General features: G+C 44.7%; 1 protein-coding gene across 3 annotated transcripts in view; it reads left to right on the forward strand.

Annotated features, from left to right (window-relative positions):
* The first annotated feature begins 187 nt into the window (after positions 1-187).
* Positions 188-23,943, forward strand: part of LOC308673199 (ubiquitin carboxyl-terminal hydrolase 12-like) — a 46,623-nt gene continuing 22,867 nt past the window's right edge. For 2 of the 3 annotated variants that reach the window (XM_081336698.1, XM_081336700.1), the window contains exon 1: positions 188-322. In XM_081336698.1, coding sequence (XP_081192824.1) covers positions 275-322 — 48 coding nt within the window. In that variant the 5' untranslated portion in view covers positions 188-274. Of the gene's footprint in view, positions 323-21,421; positions 21,524-23,943 lie in introns of those variants that run through there. The other variant, XM_081336699.1, reaches the window with a different exon arrangement.

Raw genomic sequence — 23,943 nt, forward strand, 5'->3', positions numbered from 1 at the left:
TGCACCAGTCGCGCCTCGCGCTGGGCGAGCCCGGAAAGGGGCGGAACGGAGGACGGGCGGAACTTTCCTTCCGAGGCTGCGCGGGCAGGCCGGAGCCGAGCGCGAGTGACACGCCGCCGCCGCCGCCTCCTCCTGCTGCTGCTGCTGCTCCAGCCGGAGCGCTTTCTCGGTGGCGCCAGCTGCGGCGGCGGCGGCGGCTCCGGCGGCGGCGGCGCTCCCTCGGGCGGCGGGCGGCCAACATGGCGGCGAGGACGGGCTGCGGGTGGCCGCGCGGATGGCAACGCTGATGACCGTCCGGAGACTCGCCTCCATCTGTACCATGGTGAGTGGGGCGGGGGACGCCCCGCAGCATCCCCCCCACACCCCGCGGGGCTTCCCTTTTTTGGGGGGAGGGGAGAGGGAAATGAGGAGGGGTCTTTGCCCGGGCGAGGAGGAGGCAGGCGGGAAGCCTCTCCCCTGGGCCGGTTCTGGGGGCAGCGCTCTGAGCACGTGCAGAGGGCTTTCTCCCGCAGGAGAGAAGGGGGAGGAAAAGCCGCCCCTTTGGCAAGGAAGCCTTTAAGGAACGGGGGGGGGGGAACGGAGCTGCCTTTTGGGGGGTGGGTCTTTTTTTCTCCTCTGTTTTTATTTATGGGTTAAAGGCACATCGCGGGCCCACCCCCCGGGCCTTGTGACCCTGCGGGGTGCCTGGAATTCCATAGACAAAGCCCATCATCCACACCCTCTGCCCATGCGGGGGTGGCTCAGGAGAAGCCTCACACACACACACACACACACACTCCCGCTGCTCCCTCTATCCCAGGGGTAGGCAACCTCGGCTCTTTTATGACTCATGGACTTCAACTCCCAGAATTCCTGAGCCAGCTTGGCTGGCTCAGGAATTCTGGGAGTTGAAGTCCATGAGTCATAAAAGAGCCAAGGTTGCCTACCCCTGCTCTATCCGGACCTTCCTGGAATCCAAATGTCCGGGCAGAGTTTCTCTTTCCTGCTCCTTTTTTCCCCCAGATAAGGATTCAAAAACACCCACCCCGTTTGGGGCCACTTCTGGACCCTTTCCCTGCCCCTGTTCACTAAGATGGGGCATTTTTTTAATTCCATTTATATTTGTTCGTCCATCACTTTTTATGATGGTATGTTTATGACAGGTGTTCTTGAGACTGCATACTCCTTTGTTTTTCTCTTTTCTGTAGCGAGACGTGTATGCAACGGTTCTGTCTTAATGCATCAGGCCTTGGATTCTAACCTTATTAACACGCAACTAAACAGCTAAAAAGAGCTGTCATGAGAGAGAAAAAATGAGGGGAGAGTGCATTCTACGTTTACACACGATGCAAAAAGGGCTCTCCCTCCATTCCTTAATAAGGTTTTAGTTGATTTTTATTCCGCTTTTTTTGTTTATAAGTAATGCAAGGCAGTGATCGTCCCGAATACACTTCCTCCTGTTTTTTGCGCAACAGCCTTGGGTTGGGCTGAGACTTGACTTTCCCCCCTACTTTCTTGTTCCTCTTTGGCCCCTTCTGCTTCAGCTGCTTTAGTTATTTTTCTCCTTGGTGTGTTTTGTCACAGAAAACGAACTTCCGGGTGGAAGTGGCGTGAAATGCATGCACGCATTGTGAGGGGCACAGATGGGTCATGCATGCATGTGCTGTGTGGACCCGAGTAGCCTGTTGGGGAATGCGTGACAAAGGGCAGCTTCCCAGAGTTCAGTTAATTAAAGTGAATAGGATATTATTTCCACATTTTTAATGTAATTTCATGTCATATTTTCCTGCATAGAAGTGGCCCAGATAGGTGAAATAAGAAACGATACAGGTAGTCCTCAGCTTATGACCACAATCAAGCCCAACATTTCTGTTGTTAAGTAAGACATTTGTTAAGTGAGTTTTGTCCCATTTTATCTTTCTCGCCACAGTTCTTAAGTGAATCACTGCAGTTGATAGGTTAGTAACACGGTTGTTAAATGAAACTGGCTTCCCCATTGATTTTGCCTGTCAGCAGATTGTAGTTGGGGATCACATGACCTTGGGACACAGCAACAGTCATAAATACGAACCACTTGCCAAACATCTCAGTTTTGATCGCACGATCATGGGGATGCTACAAAGGTCATAAGTGTGAAAAACGGTCATGTAACCTTTTTCAGTGCCGTAACTTTGCATGGTCACTAAATGAACTGTTGTAAGTTGAGGACTACCTGTATTTAACAATATGGAGAGATTAAAATGCCTATAAATAGTAATAATATATTAAATGTATATGCCACCCGACTCTCAGTAACTGTGGGTAGTTGTTATATGTCGAAGCCTTGAGAAGATGTTTTGGCCCCCTTTGACTCCTTCATTTTTATTGAGCCAGGAAATTGCGTTAGATCAGGGGTGTCAAACTCGCAACGTCACATGATGTGTTGCGACGTATCACTACTTTTTTCCCATTGCTGGCAACGAGGTGGGTGCGGTTTCGCTATGTTGCATCTGGCCTGTGGGCCGGCATTTTGACAGCCCTGCGTTAGATGCTCTTATAAAGTGGTGTATCCTTAAAGTAACACAATGGTGTGTTGCAGTGCAGGTCATTTCCAGCCAGCAAACATGAGATTTCTCCCTCTCACAGTTGTCAAGAGCAGAAAGGAAGGCAGACTTCTGCAAATGAGGTCCTTTCCCCATGGAGCTCTTGCAAGCAATTCCTTCTCTCCTGCAGGATTTATGCTTGTACAGCATTTCAATTTCAGCAACGACTATCTAGAATTCTCATTGCTTTCTCTTGGGGAAGATTTCTTGACATTTTGTATATTTCATCTTTTAGCTTCCTTCTATCATCATGAAACTCGTCATGGGATAGTTTTGGCTTGCAGGAGGGAATGCAATTGAAACTTCATCCAGATGAGAACTGTGCCTTGTGGTTGAGAATAATCTGTTAATCTGATTGGGAATACACAACTGAGTGATTTGCATTCTCCCTGAATGCCTCTGTTGTTGATTTGCGTCTCCCAGCACTACAGCTGCTGGAAATTGTGTTCAAAAAAATACCTGGAAGGAATGTGTTGTACAACGGTGCCCTTAAGACTGAGGGATGGCGTTGAGATGTCAGCAATGTGGCATTTTGTTAAACCGCAATTGTGTCAGTGGTTGGGCGTATCATTTAACAGTGTTGGCTTGTTTATCAACAGGGATCTAAAGGAAACTGATTTTGCCTCCATTAAACGGGATCTGTTTACATGCTTTATTGCGGCTGATGTGGCTGAGGGCTTGGAAACTACATCTGTAGCTCAAACCCTTGCCAGGAGCTAGATGTTTGGATCGCGTAACGTCCTCTCAGGCATGTTATGATGTTGGCTCCTTATTTCCAGTTTGTGAAGTTTTGGTATTCGTGCTGAAGGCATTAAATGGTGCCATTGTGACTGCAGGTTTGCCTTCATAATCCGGGCCTGCTTATGGTCAAAGACCACTTTCCAAGTGGCTGGAGATTCCCAGCCATCCAGGTCATGGTTGTCCCAAAGGTGCATTTTCAAAAGAGAAGGCTCTGTCTCTGGTGGGCCAGACAGTGGAACATTAGAAGCTTCTTGGATGAGAAGCAAAACGTCTTCAAGGAAAAACAGAGAAAGTCCAGCTGCCTTTTCAAAATGCACCTTTGGGATCAGTTTCTTAGGTTGGGTGTCTCCCAAATCCTTTGAATCGTCTCCCACATAACAAAGTTTCCAATTTTTCTTTGCCAGCTAGTTGTACTATATCAGCGATTCTCAAATCTTAACCGGTTTAAGATTTATGGACTTCAACTCCCAGAATACTCCAGCCAGCAATCTTGTGACTGGGGGTATTTTGGGGAGTTGAAGTCCATGTAATTTTAAATGGCTACAGTTGAGAAACACTGCTGTATTAAGCTTTTAAATAGGCTGTTTAATGCAATTGTCCTTCTTGTTCTGCTGATCACTTAGGTGTCTAATTTTGTGGTTTGATTTTTATGTTTAAAAGTGATCTGTTTTTGAGGGGTTTTGCTCTGAAAAATGGGCTAAAAACAACAACATGGGAATAACGATAATGTACAGGCATTTCCCATCTTATCTTCTCCCTGGATGCTTGAGCTCATATATTTTGAATCATGTTTTCTCCTAGGCCAGTGGTGTCAAACTGCCGGCCGGTGGGCCAGACACGTCATCAGGAAACCGCAACCACCCCATTGCCGGCAATGGAGAAAAGGCTCCGATATGTCGCGCAATGCCACATGACGTTGCAAGTTTGACATGTCTGTCCTAGGCAAATTAAAACCCTTTCTGAGATTAATCAAGTCTAATCAGTTTGTCTCCTTATACCTCAAAGGGTTTACCTCCTCCCCATATCCAAGAAGGCCATTGGCATTAAGTTCATGCCCAGATAGTTCCAATTTCTCCTGCCAAACCACACCTCGCTCTGCAGAGATCTGTGGTGTTTATGGCCATTTACCCATTAAGAGATTTGGACGGTGTGTGTCAATCTTGGCAATTTTAAGATAGGTGGACGTGGCTGTCTGGGGAATTCTGGGAGTTGAAGTCCACCTTTCTTAAAGTTACCGAGGTTGAAAAACCCTAGTCTTGGATGAAAACATGCTCAGTGGAGGAAAAGCAACCACTTGACCTTTCCAGGGCAGCCTCTTTGTCCATCAGTATTTATTTATTCATCTCATTGTGTTAGTTTCTAATGCATTAACATGAATAAGGCACTTGTAGCAGTTTTGGTCCATGGGGGAAAATAAACAGTCCGTAAGTAGATAATACAAGTGAAACTTGAAAAATTAGAATATTGTGCAAAAGTTCATTTATTTCAGTAATGCAACTTAAAAGGGGAAACTTAATATATGAGATAGACTCATTACATGCAAAGCAAGGTAGTTCAAGCCGTGATTTGTCATAATTGTGATGATTATGGTGTACAGCTCATGAAAACCCCAAATCCACAATCTCAGAAAATTAGAATATTGTGAAAAGGGGCAATATTCTAGGCTCAAAGTGTCCCACTCTAATCAGCTAATTAAGCCATAACACCTGCAAAGGGTTCCTGAACCTTTAAATCAGGGGTGTCAAACTTAATTTCATGGAGGGCCGCATCAGCATTGCAGTTGCCCTCAGGGGGCCAGGTGGGTATGGCCTGGGTGGGCGTGGCTAGAGTGTGTATGGCCTACTGGGTGGGCATGGCCAGCTCTACATCATTCGCCTCAAGGGTGCCTATGGGGGCCTGGGCAGGAGCGGGACAAATCTGAGGGTCTCTGGTAGAAAGAGGGTCTCTGGCCCAGGGCCAAGGCAGTGGGGGCCGTTCCCTCACTGTTTCCAGGATGGCTTCGCGGGCCCCATGAAACCACTTTGCGGGCCGGATCTGGCCCCCGGGCCTTGTGTTTGACATGTCTGCTTTAAATGGTCTCTCAGTCTGGTTCAGTAGGAATCACAGTCATGGGAAAGACTGCTGACCTGACAGTTGTGCAGAAAACCATCATTGACACCCTCCATAAGGAGGGAAAGCCTCAAAAGGTAATTGCAAAAGAAGTTGGATGTTCCCAAAGTGCTGTATCAAAGCACATTAATAGAAAGTTATGTGGAAGGGAAAAGTGTGGAAGAAAAAGGTGCACAAGCAGCAGGGATGACCGCAGCCTGGAGAGGATTGTCAGGAAAAGGCCATTGAAAAGTGTTGGGGACTTTCACAAGGAGTGGACTGAGGCTGGAGTCAGTGCATTAAGAGCCACCACACACAGACGGATCCTGGACATGGGCTTCAAATGTCGTATTCCTCTTGTCAAGCCGCTCCTGAACAACAAACAACGTCAGAAGCGTCTTACCTGGGCTAAAGAAAAACAGACCTGGTCTGTTGCTCAGTGGTCCAAAGTCCTCTTTTCTGACGAGAGCAACTTTTGCATCTCATTTGGAAACCAAGGACCCAGAGTCTGGAGGAAGAATGGAGAGGCACACACTGCAAGATGCTTGAAGTCCAGTGTGAAGTTTCCACAGTCTGTGTTGATTTGGGGAGCCATGTCATCTGCTGGTGTTGCTCCACTGTGCTTCATTAAGTCCAGGGTCAACGCAGCCGTCTACCAGGAGATTTTGGAGCACTTCATGCTTCCTTCCACAGACGAGCTTTATGGGGATGCTGACTTCATTTTCCAGCAGGACTTCGCACCTGCCCACACTGCCCAAAGCACCAAAACCTGGTTCAGTGACCTTGGGATTACTGTGCTTGATTGGCCAGCAAACTCGCCTGACCTGAACCCCATAGAGAATCTATGGGGCATTGCCAAGAGACAGATGAGAGACATGAGACCGAACAATGCAGAAAAGCTGAAGGCCGCTATTGAAGCATCCTGGTCTTCCATAACACCTCAGCAGTGCCACAGGCTGATAGCTTCCATGCCACGCCGCTTTGAGGCAGTAATTGCTGCAAAAGGGGCCCAAACCAAGTACTGAGTACATATACATGCTTATACTTTTCAGAGGTCCGATATTGTTCTATGTACACTCCTTGTTTTATTGATTGCATGTAATATTCTAATTTTCTGAGATTGTGGATTTGGGGTTTTCATGAGCTGTAAGCCATAATCATCACAATTATGACAAATCACGGCTTGAACTATCTTGCTTTGCATGTAATGAGTCTATCTCATATATTAGTTTCCCTTTTAAGTTGCATTACTGAAATAAATGAACTTTTGCATGATATTCTAATTTTTGGAGTTTCACCTGTATTTACACAAAAACTACGGTACCAAAATGACATTGAAGCATGTCTCCTTTGGAATCCTCCAGAATCCTCTGTCAGCCTAGATGTTAATTCGGGGGTGGGGGAGGATGGGGCAGAAGAGGGGTAGGCAACCTCGGCTCTTTTATGACTCATGGACAGAGCCGAGGTTGCCTACCCCTGGGGCAGAAGAAAGAAAAAGCTGTTTACGGGTAGTCCTCAACTTACAATCAGTCATTTAGCAACCATTCGAATTTATAACGGATGTAGTACTTGGTTAGTACTTACGATCTGGATTCAGAGTTCTGACAGTCGGGCACTGACCCCACTCCTTGTGGTCACATGACTGCAGTTTCGGTAATCAGGCACCATTTATGGCTGTTTGCAGCATTCCACAGTCACACAACCTCTTCTGTTTATGACAGTTTTGCCAAAAGCCAGTGTTTACTTCCAGTTTTCGGCAAAACTAGCCCATAGCAAACCATGGGATTGCTTGATTGGGGTGTCTGCTTAATGAACCCCACAAAAAAGATCCCAAAATCAGGTTGGTAACATGACTGACCTGCATTATGTGATGAGTAGGCTCCATTACTGTCGCAATTCAAGGATTACCTGTACTTTGATCCTAAATTCCAGCTGAATATTAGATGAAAACTTTTAAAAACTCAGTGCAGTTCAACAGCAGAGCCTCAGACCAGGGGAGATGGAAGATTCTCTTTGTAGGAGGTGAATTCTGGGAGTTGAAGTCCACAGGGGCTTGGAAGGCCTCTGTCTGCTTTTATTTGGATTCCTGGACCCCCTAAAGCAGGGGTAGGCAACCTCGGCTCTTTTATGACTCATGGACTTCAACTCCCAGAATTCCTGAGTCAGCATAGCCGAGGTTGCCTACCCCTGCCCTAAAGTCTCCTTCCAATTTTCTGATTCTGTGTATACTGAAGTGAACAGCATCTAATATCAACTGTGTCTTAAGGTCCCCCATCTCTGTCTTAAAACCATAGACTTCAAGGCTTGAATATCCCAATCTTAATTTTTGCATTTACTTGCTGCTTCTCCTCCTCTTCCTCCTTTTTTTAAAAAAAACCATTTGAGACCTTCAGTAATTTTGAATTAAGAAATGAAAAAAGGTTGTAAAACTGGGCAAAACTCATTTAACCGATGTTTCATTTAGCAACACAAATTTGGGGCTGAATTGTCATAAGTCGAGGACTGCCTGTACTGTTTGCCATCTGGTTGTAGATTTTACATGAGAGCAAAGCTCTTTTTGGACAAGGAGATTCAGTGTCTGATTTTGGAAACGCTCTGAAGCTGTCCAGTTTTGCATTACTAAGTGCATTTACTTGAGACTTCTTTGTAATGGAGAAGGGGTCCATTTGCACGCTATAATATATAATTTTGGTCTCAGTCCTTTACTCTTCCTGCATATCCACTGTAAGTAGCCCTGTAATTATCTTACCCAAGCAGACTCGCATCTAGATGTAAATAAAAACCTGCCACATCTAAGCTAAATGGGAATTTTAAGAATCGCAACCCCAGAACAATCCGAGGGCAGGTTGAAAAATCTTGCTATCAGAATGCTTCTTCCAAGCTGATGCTGTTCTATTCTTCCAGCTCTTTCTCCAGCTGTGCAACGGGACTTCTTAGAGCTGGTATTTCTTTCTCTGCAAATCCAATTCATGATGCTAAATCACCCAGTTGTTTATTTATTTATTTATTTATTTTTGTAATCCTCCTCCTTTGGCTTGCTTCCACGAAATGTAGGTTTTTGCTGCAGCATGTCGAGAACAAGTATCTCTAGAACATAGATGCAGATTATAAAGGGACTTGTGAATGGTAAATAGGGATGTGTGTGTGTGTGTGTGTGTGTGAGAGAGAGAGAGAGAGAGAGAGAGAGAGAGAGAGAGAGAGAGAGAGAAAGGCTTTAGAATCTAGAGTGCCAAACAATGGTATACATCGGGGGGTCCTCAACCGTGGCAACTTTAAGACTTGTGGACTTCAACTCCCAGAATTCCTCAGCCAGCTCTGGGAGGTAAAGTCCACAAGTCTTAATGTTGCCAAGGTTGAGGGCCCCTGGTATACATGATAGGCATGGTAGCCTGAGATGAGGCTAAGGAACAATGCAGGAAGCAAAGAAATATACTTAAAATGATATTTTTGCTTGGCAGTAAAACATCAGGGTGATGCATTACTTCACCTTTTGCCAAATTTGGTGATGTGAGAAGATGGGGAAGATCTTAAACAGTTAAATCACTCACCTGGACAAGGAGATTGGGGCTTTTACCTGGGTAACTGGCAGTCTGGGAAGACCACACAGGATCCTAGCATTGGAAGGAACCAGCAGATAACCATCCAGTCTGAACTCACCTAACCTATTCCCGGCGGAAATGGAAACGGGATCGAATTAAATAATTAGGAGTTCTTAAAGCACATGCCGTTTTAGGTCAGTTCAATCCAGGATAAGGAAAGGAAAGTTACACTGATGAAAGATTAGAGCAGTCGGATTTTTTTACTTAGAAGAAGAAGAAGAAGAAGAAGAAGAAGAAGAAGAAGAAGAAGAAGAAGAAGAAGAAGAAGAAGAAGAAGAAGAAGAAGAAGAAGAAGAAGAAGAAGTAGTTGGAAGGGACCTTGGAAGTCATCTAGTCCAACCCCCTGCTAAGGCAGGAAACCTTATACCATTTCAGACAAATGGCTGTCCAGCCTTGTATTATTTTTACAAGTAACTCAAGACAGCGAACATATCCAGCAAACCTTCCTCCTCCTATTTTCTCCACCACAACAACCCTGTGAGGTGGGCTTGGCTGAGAGAGAGAGAGAGAGACTGGCCCAAAGTCAACCAGCCGGCTTTTGTGGCTAAGGCAAGACTTGGTCTCCTGCTTTCTAGCCTGGCGCTATAACCACTAGGCCAAACTGGCTTTTTATGTTCCTGCCTCCCCCTTCACCAAGGAGGCTGCTTTCTCTATTTGCCCTCCCCCCCTCCCCCCAATCCTGGCTGCCATATGCACATTTTCATTTTGTTATATTTTATTTATCCAATTTATTTGCCACCTGTCTCGTGGTTCAGGTGTTTACTACCGAGCAAAAATATCATTTTAAGCATGTTTCTTTGCTTCCTGCGTTGTTCCTTAGCCTCATCTCGGGCTACCATCTCCCCTGGCCTAGGGTGACTCTCTTGTTGGCTTCTCTATGACTTTGTCTCCATGACCTACATCAAGAGGGACAATTAACCTTAGAGTAAGCCCTTTGGATGGCAGGGGTTGACTAGGTAGAGTTGGAATTCAGCCATGTTTCTGAACCGTTCATTGATCTTTGATTGCCAGTATGCAGGAGATGTCTTTCTAAGGCGGACACGTCAAACTCGTCACGTGAAGTCGCGCAACGTATCCGGACGGTTTTGCCATTGCCGGCAATGGGGTGGGCACGGCTTCCCCTGTTTTAAGGAGTAGCTGAAGAATAGCCTACCCTGGAGAGTAGCAAGTTCATGACACATCCAGAGACACAACAGACCGCCTCCCGTCTGCATGGCTGCTTTGGTTTTACAGGCATGTAGAGAAATAATTGCCAGCCTTAGCCATTTTAAGATGCATGGACTTCCAATTCCCAGAATACCCCAGTCAGCATTGCTAGCGTTACTGACTGGGGTCTTCTGGGAATTGAAGTCCACAGGATGGAGGAGGAGAAAGCTCTGCTGGATATGTTTGTTATCTTGAGTTATTTGCAAAAAAAAACAAAATAATATTTTACAATTTATGGTTGTATATTTCCATATGTTTTTCAAACTACAATGAAAGGTGCTTTAATTTGTGATTTCCTTGGTTTTGGCTTCTCAGAATGCCACAGTGTTGTGGTTTAGATTAAAGCAGTTATCAAATAGTCGCTCATTCTGTTTTTTTCCAAGCCATTCGATGACTTACTTCAAAACTTTGACCTTTTTAAGGCTCATTGCCAAAATAAACACACATCCAATTGCAGTTTGACATTTCTTAGAATTGTTATTTTTATCGAAGGGAGTAATTCTGCGTTTGAGATTTTGCTGGACAGAAAGGAGGGCGTAAAGGCCAAGGCTGATAAATTACTTCACAATTGACAGAAGGAGAACAAGTAATAAAATTAAATAAAATTCAAATCTTAACCCAAGCTGAAGTTTATCATTTTAATCCTCTCTCTGGTTTACAGGATTTGATGAGAATTCCTGCCTGCTGGTGAAGTGCAAAATACAGCACTGCCACAACTTACTTGCTTCTACACAAACCTTGCAGGTGTCGTGCAAAAAAACAAAAAATCTGTTCCTCTGTAGCTTTTCTACTTTCCAGCTTTGTGTTTTTTTTAATCTCAGTTAGAGAGCAGACGTTGGATACTGTGGTTGGCCCACTAGTTTTACACTCAAGCAATGTCTCAACCTTGGCAAGTTTAAGAGATATAGACTTCAACTCCCAGAAGGCTGGGGAATTCTGGGAGTTGAAGTCCATATGTCTTAAAGTTGCCATGGTTGAGAAACACTGCACAAGAGTCTCTGATGATATAGTAGAAGAGTGCTTTGTAATTTCCGCAGTGGTGTTCAGGTAAGCACTTGGGACTTGACTCACTTCAGTGCAATTGGTGTTAATCCATCATTTTTCAAGCTTGGTGGTGTGCATGAAAGAATATTGTTTGCATCTGTCACGAAGTAAGCAGTACATAGTCAATTGTCAAGTTCTGTAGGTAACCACCAGATTATATCCTGGGTATGTGCTAGTCCACAGGTCTGCAACTCGTGGCTCCAGAGCCGCATGCAGCTCTTTCAGCCTTCTCCTGCGGCTCCCAGTCCTCTGCCATGTGCAGTCCCCCCCCCAAAAAAAAGTGGGACTAAAAAAGTTCAACCAATCAATTCAAATATGCAGGGTAGGTGCATATCTCACCTTGGCTCCATTCTTCAGTCAAACCCTGTTCTGCACATGCGTGCATGTATGCACATGTGCACACATTTTTTGCGGCTCCCAGATTTTCCTTTTGTGAGGGAACCGGTTCTGAGTGGCTCTTTTACTGTTTCAGGTTGCTGACCCCTGTCTGTTTGTTGGTTTTTGTTTTCTAATCTTCCCATCTCATAACTTTTCTGCTGTAGTAAGGATACTACTTGGTGCTTGTCGTAGAAAAAATTGGCAGGCGTTCTCTAGCAAGCGAATGAATGGATTTGGGTGACAATCAGTTAATAGGGATGTATAAAGATAAGTCGTTCCTTGACAAAACGATGCTTCAGCATCCCTTCACGGGTACCATCTTGTATGTAATATTTTTCACGATTTCGTATTTTGTTGCTTTAATGTAGATAGTCTTTGACTTAACAAGAGTTTGTTTAGTGACAATTTGAAGTTACAATAGCCCTGGAAAATGTGACTTACGACCATTTTCCACATACGACTGTTGTTGCAGCATCCCCATGATCACGTGATCAAAATTCAGATGCTTGACAACTGACTCATATTTATGACGGTTGCAGAATCCCAAGGTCATCTGATCACCTTTTGTGACCGTCCCATGAGCAAAGTTGATGAGGAAGCCAGATTTACTTAAATACGTTACTGACTGAACAATCGGAACAATTCACTTAGCAATTGTATCAAGAAAGATCATAAAATGGGACAAAACTCACTTAGCTGTGACAATTGGGGTCAGTTGTGGCCAGCAATAGCACAATAGAAGAGAGCTGGAAGGGACTGTTCTGTCCCAGCCTACGTGAGTCCTTGTTCTGCTCACAAGGAGAAACCCCTCTTCCAAGAAACAGGCAGGAACCGCAAGAAAAAACCAACCCCTTTTATTATTCACAGACCTGAGTCAATGTCTAAGGCAAACAAACACAGTCCACAGAAACTCGATCCTCAGCATGAACAGTTGCCTTCGGCAACCAGCACCTGTCACATCATCCCTTTTATAATTCAGCCAAGGCGTGGCTTCCTAATGCCTTCTCCTTTGCCTTTGGAGCCGCCCCATTGCACTCCTCTGTCCTACTCGCTTCTCTTGCCTGCACTTTCTTGCATCCTGGATTTGTCCCAACTCTGCTTCATCACTGTCCAGCTCAAGCTCCTAGCACAGCTGTGTCTCAGCCTGAGTGTGAGTAGAGGGGCCAGGCTCCTCGTCTGACTGTAAGTCTTGGAGCATCTCAGAGCCTTCCTCTGACTCTGATGTCACTCCAGGTCCCTCCTCCTCCTCCTCCTCCTCTGATTCCTCAGACTCAGCTGCCGGATCCATTGGCTGGCGAGGAATCACAGCAGGGACCTTGGAGGTCTTCTAGTCCAGCCCCCACCCACCCCACTTGAACAAGAGAACCTATACCAGTCAACCTATACTGGTATACCTATACCAGCCGAAGATTACCTGAATTAAGACAGATACCTATTTGGAATGCCTGCATTCTGATAATCCAATTGTTAATTGAACTGATTGGAAGCTAAGTTTGCAGAAATTCTTATTTTTCTGACTTAGTTGAAACTGGTTTGGGCGGGTTGCTAAGATGTGGCTTCTGGGCTGCTGCCCGGAGAGGGCCTGCTTGCCTGTTTTGAGTTCACCCCTGTGCCAGAAGTAGATGGGGACGTGGGTATTTTCTCTGGGCTGCTTCCAGTCGTAAGTGATCATGATCAGGCCAGGGTTAGAAGCAGTGCTTTTAAAAGAGAAGCTTTTTGCGTTGTTGTTAAACTCATCCCGCCTTTCCAAGCATGACAAACAACACTGCAGTGGGTGAGCTTGGCCAAGGTATTAGTCAGTATCTCATCTCCTTGCAAATACGCTTAGATGTAGCCTGTTATGTAGGTGAGCAAAGGCTGATCCACACCAGATACAGGCAAAGAGCTTTGAGTGTTGATGTTTCATATAAAAGAGCGACCCCCAACCTTTCTTGGCAACAGGGACCAGTTCCGTGGAAGACCCTTTTTACACAGACCGTGGTGGTGGTTTTGGCTTCACTCGCCTGCCACTCACCTCCAGATGTGCTAACCAGTTCCTAATAGGCCACAGACTAGTATCAGTCCATGGCCTGGGGCAAGGGTAGGCAACCTCGGCTCTTTTATGACTCATGGACTCAAGGTGGCTCAGGAATTCTGGGAGTTGAAGTCCATGAGTCATAAAAGAGCCGAGGTTGCCTACCCCTGGCCTGGGGGTTGGGGACCTCCGATATAAAGCCTCGGTGTCCGACCTTTTGGCTTACCTGGGCCTCATTCAATGAAGAGCAATTGTCTTCAGCTGCATATAAACTATATAATATAGTTATTGTACATATAAACATCACTAAAAATTGCATAATTTACATTCTTGTAGGGCTGCACTACTAGCTGTCCAGGGCCGCATGCCATCTGTGAGTCATGGGTTGGACACACGTGGTATAAAGTATTCAATTCTGCATTGTAGTTTGCTCATTTGGTGGCTGCTCTGTTTGCCCTCAGCATAGCCATAGCACTTAGACTTATATACCACTTCACAGTGCTTTACAGCCCTCTCTAAGTGATTTACAGAATCAGTTTATTGCCCCCAACAATCTGGGTCTTCATTTTACTAACCTCAGAAGGATGGAAGGCTGAGTCAACCTCGAGCCCGTCAGGATCGAACTCCTGGCAGTGGGCAGTGAATTTGCCTGCAATTCTGCATTCCGACCACTGCACCATCCTGGCTTATTTCCTGCGATCTTTGTCTCAAACACGAAAGTGCTTAGGGGCGGTCTGACTTTAGGCAGGCTTTGATTTTATATAGGTAGTCTTCAACTTACGGTCGCAATTGGGAAAACTTCCATCGCTAATCAGGGTGGTTGTTAAGCGAGGCACGCCTGATTTTACAACCTTTTTTTTTTGCCACGGTTGTTCAGTGAATCACTTCAGTTGTTAAGTGGATCGTGCAATTAAGCGAAATTGGCTTCCCTTTGTTGACTTTGCATTGTGGAAGTCAGCTGGGAAGGTCACAAACTGCAGCCATGTGGCCCTGGGATGCTGCAGTTGTCATACATACTTACATACATACATACATACATACATACATACATACATACATACATACCTGTTGCCAAGTGCCTGCGTTTGGATCCCGTGGCCATGGAGATGCTGCAGTGCTGAAAAGGGTGAGGACCTCTCCTTAGTCACTTGTTTCGTTGCCTCCGAAGCTTCAGAAATGACTGATTCGAGCCATGTTGTTAGTCAGTGACTGCTTGTAGTTACTTTAACTCAGCTGCCCACTTCAGCCATCCTGAGATTATCTCTTCTACCTTTGGATTCTTTTCTGAGACATTCCCTTTGACTCCGCGTCCTTCCCTTCCCGTTTTTATCCCAGCTAAATTGAACGCCTTCGCCGTGACTCTTTTTTCTCACTTCCTTGTCTATTCCTCCTCGGCTTTCCCAGACTTCCACTTCTGTCTTTTAAAGCGCAGTTCAGACGGTCATTTTGCTGTTTTCATTTGTTTTCTTCACAGGCCACCTTGATCCTGTTAGTATGGGGTTCCTTCTCTGGAAATGCTATCATATCATTAACATAACATAGCACTTTTTATTTGGATCGTAGACCAGCATAGGATGACAGAAAATGACAGAGATACAAAGATTATAGTGAGTCATTTCAGCAGTAAAAGTTGGTGTGGCGTTAACATACTACAGCTCTGTGCATAGAGTTGCAGTACTACTACGAAGCTACCTGAAAGATAAAATGCAGACTGTAAAATCCAACATTATTCTTAACATTTCTCCTCCTCTAGCTGCTTTTATATTGTATTCGGACACAAACTACAGATATTAATGACTTCATTTGCCCCTAAGATCTTTAATCGCTTTATCTCTACCTTTTGAAGAGTTTTTCCTTTCCAGCTATGCTGCTGGTCCCTTGTCCTGCGTCCTTTACCAAAAACATCCTTTCAGAAATAGTATGTATTTTTGCTGCGGTGGCTGAGGTCTCTGCTTTGTCTTCAAACTCCTTGGCTTTGATCAAAGTTAAAGGTCTCCATCTCTTAGTACAGGGGTCTTCAAACTTGGTCCTTTTATGACTTGTGGACTTCAACTCCCAGAATTCCTCAGCCAGTCAAGCTGGCTGAGGAATTCTGGGAGTTGACGTCCACAAGTCATAAAAGGGCCAAGTTTGAAGACCTCTGTCTTAGTAGATGGTTTTCGCCCTGTCCCTCACGTTGTGTGTTCGAATGCTCTTTAACCCCTGTTTCGATGTCCCTCAGGGTTTTTTTTTCTTTCTTTCTTGTTTTCCCCCCTATTTATGCTTCACCATGCTTTGCAATTTATATATTAGTGAGGCAGTCTTTACGTACCGTAGTTTTCCTTTCTGGTGTCTGTCCTTTCCTAACCTGTGGTCTTCTGGATATGTTAAGATAAAGGAGTTAGGTGGCTGAACTAATGGGAGCTATTATTCAGCATATTGGATCAGAGGAAGCCAGTATAATCCCGTGTCTGCCTCTGGTAGATCCAGCCTTCCATTCATTAATCTCCACGTCTGCTAGTTACATCGCCATTCTCAATGTAGGTATAATTCCACCTTAACGGTTGAGTTCCATTTTTTCCTTTTGTTCATTTGTCTTCTTTGTCAAGCACAGATTCATGCAGTGATTACCTTCCATCTCATCTTTTGGTTTTTCATCAGTCTTCATTCTTTGCTTTATCTAGAAGTCTATCATTAAAATACTTCTGCTCCCTGATGGTTGGCCTCTGACATTATTTCTCCGATTGCTTAAAGGACAGCCTGGCTTTGAAGCCTTCCGAAAGCCGTGTTCCTCGTTATTTCTGGTTGCCATTTATATATAACCTATTCTCCAAAGCACCTGAAGGCCAGGCAAGGAATAAAGGATGGAAAGTGATTGAGGAGAGATTCAACCTAGAAACAAGGAGAAATTTTCTGACCGTGAGAACAGTCAACCAGGGGAACAGCTTTGCCTTCAGAAGTTGTGGCAGCTTCGTCACTGGAAGCTTTCAAGAAGACACTGGACTGCCATCTGTCAGAAATGGTGTAGTAGGGTCTCCTGCTTGAGCAGGGGGTTGGACTAGATGACCTACAAGGTCCCTTCCAACTCTGTTGTTCTTACATTCCACCTTTAAATCCCATCCTCAGCTGTCTAAAGGTCTTCTTCTCTCTGATACTCTCCCTCCTTTCCCTCTTGCTGTTCCCACCATTTCTTTCCAGATATGGTCTTCTATATCCTTTCCGTGTGGCCTGCCTGGGGTTTAATTCCTTTCACCTCATCTTCCTGTTCAACCAAGATTACAGATATGTAGCATAATTTGCTTAAAAGTATTTTCCCCTCCCCGATTCCCTGTCTCCTTTTCAGCTTGTAATAAAGAGCTTTGCACGCTGAAGATGTGGTAAGAGTAATCATTGTTCTTGCAGCTGCTTTGGCATGGACGTAATTGTTAGCTGTGGGACTGGAGAGTGTCAGGATTATATCAGAGTAAACAGATTTCTTATCTCTTCGTTTGAAAAAGCTTCACAGAAATGCAGCCAGTTTATCAGACTTGCTAAGCATATTCTAATTCTAATTTTTTTTTATACGGGTGGGTTATCTGGCATTAATCCCGATGCAAAAGATTTTCAAAGAAAGAAGATTGAGCAGTTTGAAGTGAAAAGGGCGTGATTTCTAGCCTTTGATTTACAGTTTTAATAATGCTTGCAGATAAATGGGTAATAATAATACATGTATTTCATTCTGGTATAATACCTGTCAGGCCGGTTTTATAATTAAAACAATATAAAACAAGTTACACTGTAAGTCTTCAAACCAACCCCCAAAATAAATAGAATTAGCTGCAACCCAGCAGCAGAATTTGCAGGGTCACTGAAGCAGCAACAATGTGCCCAACCGTGTCCGTGAAAGTGTAGCTGCGGGTTGCATATTGAACTGCGTTCAGGAAGAAAATTTACACAGGTCTATTGAGAGCTGCCAAAAACTCTCTGGGCCAGCTGCAACTTCTGAATGCTCTTCAAGGGCAGCCCAACCTAGAATACATCATAGTAATCCAAACACAAATGACTTAAGACATGAGTCGCTGTCAGCAAGCCTCCTGGTCCACAGTTGTTTGCACAAGACAAACGGTACAAAGGTCTTCCTGGCCACGACTGCCACCATTCACGAGTCTTAAGAGGACCCCCATGTTGCATGCCAGCTTCGATTAGGGAAGAACTTGGCGGGTCGAATCCCGAGTGCCGCGTAACAGAGTGAGCGCCTGTTACTCGTCCCAGCTTCTGCCCACCTAGCAGTTCGAAAGCACGTAAAAATGCAAGTAGAAAAATAGGGACCACTCCGGTGGGAAGGTAACAGCGTTCCGTGCACCTTTGGCGTCTAGTCATGCCAGCCACATGACCATGGAGACGTCCTCGGACAAGTGCTGGCTCTTCGCCTTTGAAACTGAGATGAGCACCGGCCCCTAGAGTCGGAAACGACTAGCACGCATGTGCGGGGGAACCTTTACTTTTTACCTTTTTTAAAGATGGAAAACCTCTGGATCTGTGAGGGCTGTAAGATGCACAGCCAAGTTCTCATGCCAGGATTGAATCGCAGCCTCTTCTCCTCCATCCAAACTCGACAGCGTCCAAGGAACCTTGCTAACATGCCTTGATTGTTCCAGGACAGAGATGTATAAATAGGTCTCATATTGTCCTATTGATAATACTTGATCTCACACCAACAGATCCCCTAAGAGCTTCGTGTAGACGTTCGATAGGAGTGCAGAGAATGTGTGGAGCCCTGAGGCACCCTATAAAGCAAAGGGGCTCTGCTCAGTTTTACTCCTGGAGGAAACGGAAATGACGGAACCGGTTCTGTAGAAAGGAGACGCATTGTGGCAGCAGGCCTTTCAGTCCGCTAAGCCAGGGCTTTTCAACCTTTTCACCCATTGTACCACTTTTAGGATATGGCAACATCCGAGGACCCCCAGTCGCCTAGCAAGGTGTCAAAAACTTGATCACCAAAAAAAGGAAAAAAGTGATGAAGTACAGGTAGTCCTCGACTTACAACAGTTTGCTTAGTGAGTGTTTGAAGTTACAATGGCACTGAAAAAAGTGCCCCCCAATCCACAGCTGAGCAACACACCTGCCTGTCCACCTGGCGGTGCTCTTTCTCTTGTCCGAGGTTGAGGATTGGCAGCGGGGGTGGTTTGGGGGGGGTGTTTGGTTTTTATTCCCCCCCCCCCCCGCTGGGTGGTTGCAGCAGGTTTTGGTTACTTCACATGACCCTGAATGTAAATCACAAGGCCCTGGAGATGCTGCAACATTCCACCTGATCGGCGCTTCTTCTGGGCTCAGAAGCGCCAGGATCAATGCCGAGCTCCATCTGGTATAGATTCTGGTAGAGAGTTTGGCTGATTTTGCTTGGCCTCTAGAGGTTTTTTGCTAATATTACCCAGTAAGTTAGTGGGACCTATTTAGGTTATAAATGTTATGTTTGCCTAAGGTATCTATTCTTCCATTTAGTCTTTTCTGGTTTTCTTAACCTTTCTCTAGGACTATTTTTTAAAAAACGTTTCAGGTGTTAAAATGGAACTTTGGCGCATCACAACTATTACTACATATGAGGCTTTGTGTGCATCACCTGGAATGGTATTTTAGGGGAAGAAGATTAAAAAGCAAGCCTTTTACAGTCCAAAACTGACAGGCAAAGAGATGATGTGCCTTAAGCATCTTTACTAGGAAACTTTGTATGTGTGGTACGTAATAAATCTGTTCTTATTTTGCCCATGAATGGATTTCATTGCCCAATAAAAGAATTGTTGCAACAAGCAGGCTATAAAGGATGGAGGAGTACAATATGTCTTCCACAAATCAAATAGAAAAACAGGCTTTAAGCAGCGAGTTGTACTTTTATTACAATATTGTAATAAAATAATGGAGTAAGAAAGAGAGGAGAGAATATATCTGGCTGATTTAATTGAGTTGTTTACCCATAAAAAGACTCTTCTGGAATGGCAAAGAAGGTTCCAATGCAACCTTCTGTATGAAGTGTCCGTCTTAAATCCTCTCCTTGGACCATCGATACACTTGTCAAATAAACTGGTATCACACATTCTTCCCTAGTTAGAGGTTTAGCATTGCTGTTTGTTTTCTTAACAGGCTTGTAGTCCTGGGCTGTTCCTGAAATCTTGTGTTTTCTAGGGGCCCTAGTTGAGGTTCTTCTAAAAGGCATGAAGGATGGCCATCAGGAAGCAGGAAAAAGTTTTTCTCAAGGTCAAGGATGTGATGCTCAGAAAATAAGCTTAGTTGGAAGAAAGAATGGGGTTGCCATGAGGACAAGTGTTGACTAACTCTCAAGGCTTCCCAACATATTGAGACTGCTCACTCTAGCAGAGGAGACCTGACAACACTGGAAGATCTAAGACAAAATAAGAGAGTTAAATTACTGTGGTAATTTAGCTAGTCTTTCTTTCAGGTAAATGTTTATTTGCATCCCAGTCATTATGTTTCTCATGTTATTATCGACAATGTTTTGCCACGGTAGAAGTGCATCAAAAGTTCAGGGGAGACTTCTGCTAAACAGACTTGATGCTGACACAGCATTGAGAGCCGTGGTGGCGCAGTGGTGAGAATGCAGTATTGCAGGCTAACTCGCCGCACACTGCCATCAGTTCGATCCTGACCGGCTCAAGGTTGAGTCAGCCTTCCATCCTTCCAAGGTCAATAAAATGAGGACCTAGATTGTTGGGGGCAACCGGCTGACTCTGTAAACTGCTTGGAGAGTAAAGTAAAGCACTACGAAGCGGTATATAAGTCTAGTGCTATTGCTACATTTCTTGCCTTTCCCATTTCCTTCCTCCCTCCCTCTTTTTCTTCCTACCCAGCTGTGGTGGCGCAGTGTTTAGACTGCAGTGTTAAAGACTAACTCTGTCCACTGCCAGTAGTTCGATCCTGACCGGCTCAAGGTTGGCTCAGCCTTCCATCCTTCTGAGCTTGATAAAATGAGGACCCAGATTGTTAGGGGCCATATGCTGACTCTGCCAACTACTTAGAGAGGGCTGCAAAGCACTGTGAATTGGTATATAAGCATAAGTGCTGTTGCTATTGCTATTGACAGGCGACTCCTGGCCAGCCTTTTTAAATAGAATATAGATATCACTTTTTCTTTTCAGCAGCCCCATTTCTTCTGACTTGCTATGTACAATGCCCAGAAGAAAACTTGGTTTTGTTGAAGGAAGCATAAATAAAGGAAGTGACACAACTGAAGTTCATGTACCTCAGTTTTTGTATTTATTTTATTTATCTGTTTTACTCATTTATAAGCCTGCCTGTCTAATAAGTATATTTCACCGTTAGCTACTGTACACCTTGGGCCCCAATTGCCTTAAAGTAACAGCGCAAAGTGTAGTTAAGGTAAAGGTTCCCCCGCACATGCGTGCTAGTCGTTTCCAACTCTAGGGGCTGGTGCTCATCTCTGTTTCAAAGCCGAAGAGCCAGTGCTTGTCCGAGGACGTCTCCGTGGTCATGTGGCCGGCATGACTAGACGCCAAAGGCGCACGGAACGCTGTTACCTTCCCACCGCAGTGGTCCCTATTTTTCTACTTGCATTTTTACGTGCTTTCGAACTGCTAGGTTGGCAGAAGCTGGGACGTGTAACAGGCGATCAACTCTGTTACGTGGCACTCAGGATTCGACCCGCCAAACTGCCGACCTTCTGATCGACAAGCTCAGCGTCCTAACCCACTGAGCCACCGCATCCCTTTTAAAGTGTACTTACTGACTTGAAATTAGAAAAAGGGGCTTGCACTCCTCTATACATTCATAATCTTTTCTGTATTTTTTTTTAAAAAATGCTTCCCCTCCCAACTTCTCAAGAGGAGAGGGCTCTTTTCTGAAGTTGAAAAGCTCAATCGTGGAAAACTCAGATGTTCTGAAGTGTCACCAGCCAAACACAGGTCTGTCACTTCAAGCCCAGAAAATTCCTTGCTAAGCTTCTGCTTCATGTGTTGTGTTTTAGTATCAATTTAATCCTTGGGGCATTTTCTGAAGCAGACAGCTAAGCCCTGCTTTTTCACTCCCGGGAAGTTGTGCTGATGTTGGAGTCAGCTCTCCTTTGCAGAGGTTGACATGTTATTGATGGCATCTTAAAAGCAATTTCTTTCTTTCTTTCTTTCTTTCTTTCTTTCTTTCTTTCTTTCTTTCTTTCTTTCTTTCTTTCTTTCTTTCTTTCTTTCTTTCTTTCTTTCCACTTAAATGGAAATAGGAGAAACCTTCCCCATCAGTGGTCAGTTGGCTGAGATTCTAAATATTCTTGGAGGGCTTGTTGAAAACCACCCAGTTTATATATTTGGACTTGAAAAGACATCTCTCTGAAAACACAGCTGCTTGAAAAGCTCCTCTATTGTGCAGATTTGGAAAAGAAACCAATTTTTTTTATTCCTTTCTAAGCGGGGAGACTGGTTTTTAAAAGTTCTGAGTTGTGTAAGTCAAGAGGTGAAATGGGGTTTCTAGATAGGGAAATGCATTGGCCGTCCTTGCAAAACCCATTGCAAAACGTTCTCCAGGATGTTTCAGTTTAACAGGTTTTACTTGTTTGTAGCTGAAATGGTTACCTCTTCAGATTCATTCATAGTTTTGAACGGGAGCCTTCAGATCTGAAAGTTTAATTACAAGAAATGGATTCTGCTTTATTAAAGGCCAGTTTCAAAGTGTTTCCTATGAAATTAGGAATTGCAAATGCTCTATAACTATAGCTCTATAGTTACAGCTATTTTATTTTACTCTTTAATTTTCTCACTCTCTCTCTCATCTCCCTTTGCAGTTTGGCTCATGGTCAACTCAACTTCAAAAAAATAGAAGCAATATTAGGAAACGTAAAGGGAGATGTGGCGTAGCAGTAGGAAATCTACTTCAATGGAGGATTGTTTTGTTGATTTCCTAAGGACATTTCATTTTGTGTTGTCCGTGATGTTTCCAGCTTTGTTTATATACTAATTTAAGCAGCATTTTGTGTTTTATTTTTCCTTCTATTAACTTGTGGTCAAAACAATGTACCAAATAGTACAGACGACTGTGTTGCCCAGTGTTTATATGACTTACAGAAACTGCCTCAATGATATTCAGCAAAGAGACCGAATTCTTCAACATTCATTGATATGTAGGCAACTTACAGGCCAGGAAATGAAGGTTGTGTCTGAATGAAAGGCTAAGCTCTGTCTTCCTTCTATTGTAAAGTTTTAGATCAGGGGTCTTCAACCTTGGCCCTTTTATGACTTGTGGACTTCAACTCTCTGAATTCCTTAGCCAGGCACATGTGCCTGGCTGAGGAATTCTGGGAGTTGAAGTCCACAAGTCATAAAAGGGCCAAGTTTGAAGACCCCTGTTTTAGATCCTCCATTCCTCAGGCAGAGACCTTAAAGGTAAAGGTAAAGGTTCCCCCGCACATGCGTGCTAGTCGTTTCCGTTTCTAGGGGCCGGTGCTCATCTCCGTTTCAAAGCCAAAGAGCCAGCGCTTGTCCGAAGACGTCTCCATGGTCATGTGGCCATTATGACTAGACGCCAAAGGTGCACAGAACGCTGTTACCTTCCCACCGTAGTGGTCCCTATTTTTCTACTTGCATTTTTTACGTGCTTTCGAACTGCTAGGTTGGCAGAAGCTGGGACGAGTAACAGGCCCTCACTCTGTTACGCGGCACTCGGGATTCGACCCGCCCAACTGCTGATCTTGTGATCGACAAGCTCAGCATCCTAACCCACTGAGTACACCTCATTTATTCTTCTGTGAGATGCTTCATAGTGAATGGCATTAAATCTAGACCTCTGACAGGGCACCTCCACTAATGGGAGATGTCCAGTAGCAAAAAGGCCAAGGCCACCTTCAGCTACAGGAGTTCACTGAACATTTTTGAACCAGCCCACCTACCCCTGCCTACCCCTGCTCTAGGGAGAAGTGGGAACCTCTCAGTGTTTTGATAGGTTGCAGGTGCACCTTACTAAATGGGAAACTGAAGTGCTGTAGAATAGCAAATTATTAGAGTCCTTTTCTAGTATCTTATATACGGGTGGAATGGTCCCCTCACGGTCTTTTCTTTCCCTCAAATTCGCAAGGCAGCTTTGGAGACCCACCGGGGAGAATTTGAGCGGTGCCCTGTGTTGAGGTGGGGATGAATGCTGCTTTTGTTGGAGCAGGTGATTTCTGTAATGTGGAGTTTGCCTGTTGCAAAAGGGGGATTCTTCTCGCTCAGAGATGGATCGGTAGTCCTCGGCTTACGACCTAGAACCACAATTGACCCCCTCCCCGCCCCCCCAAAATTTCTGTTGCTAAGTGAGACGCTTGTTAAGTGAGTTTTGCCCCATTTTACAGCTTTTCTTTCCA

The sequence above is a fragment of the Vipera berus genome (assembly GCF_964194415.1).
Source record: "Vipera berus genome assembly, chromosome: 11".
In the NCBI taxonomy this organism is placed as follows: domain Eukaryota; kingdom Metazoa; phylum Chordata; class Lepidosauria; order Squamata; family Viperidae; genus Vipera; species Vipera berus.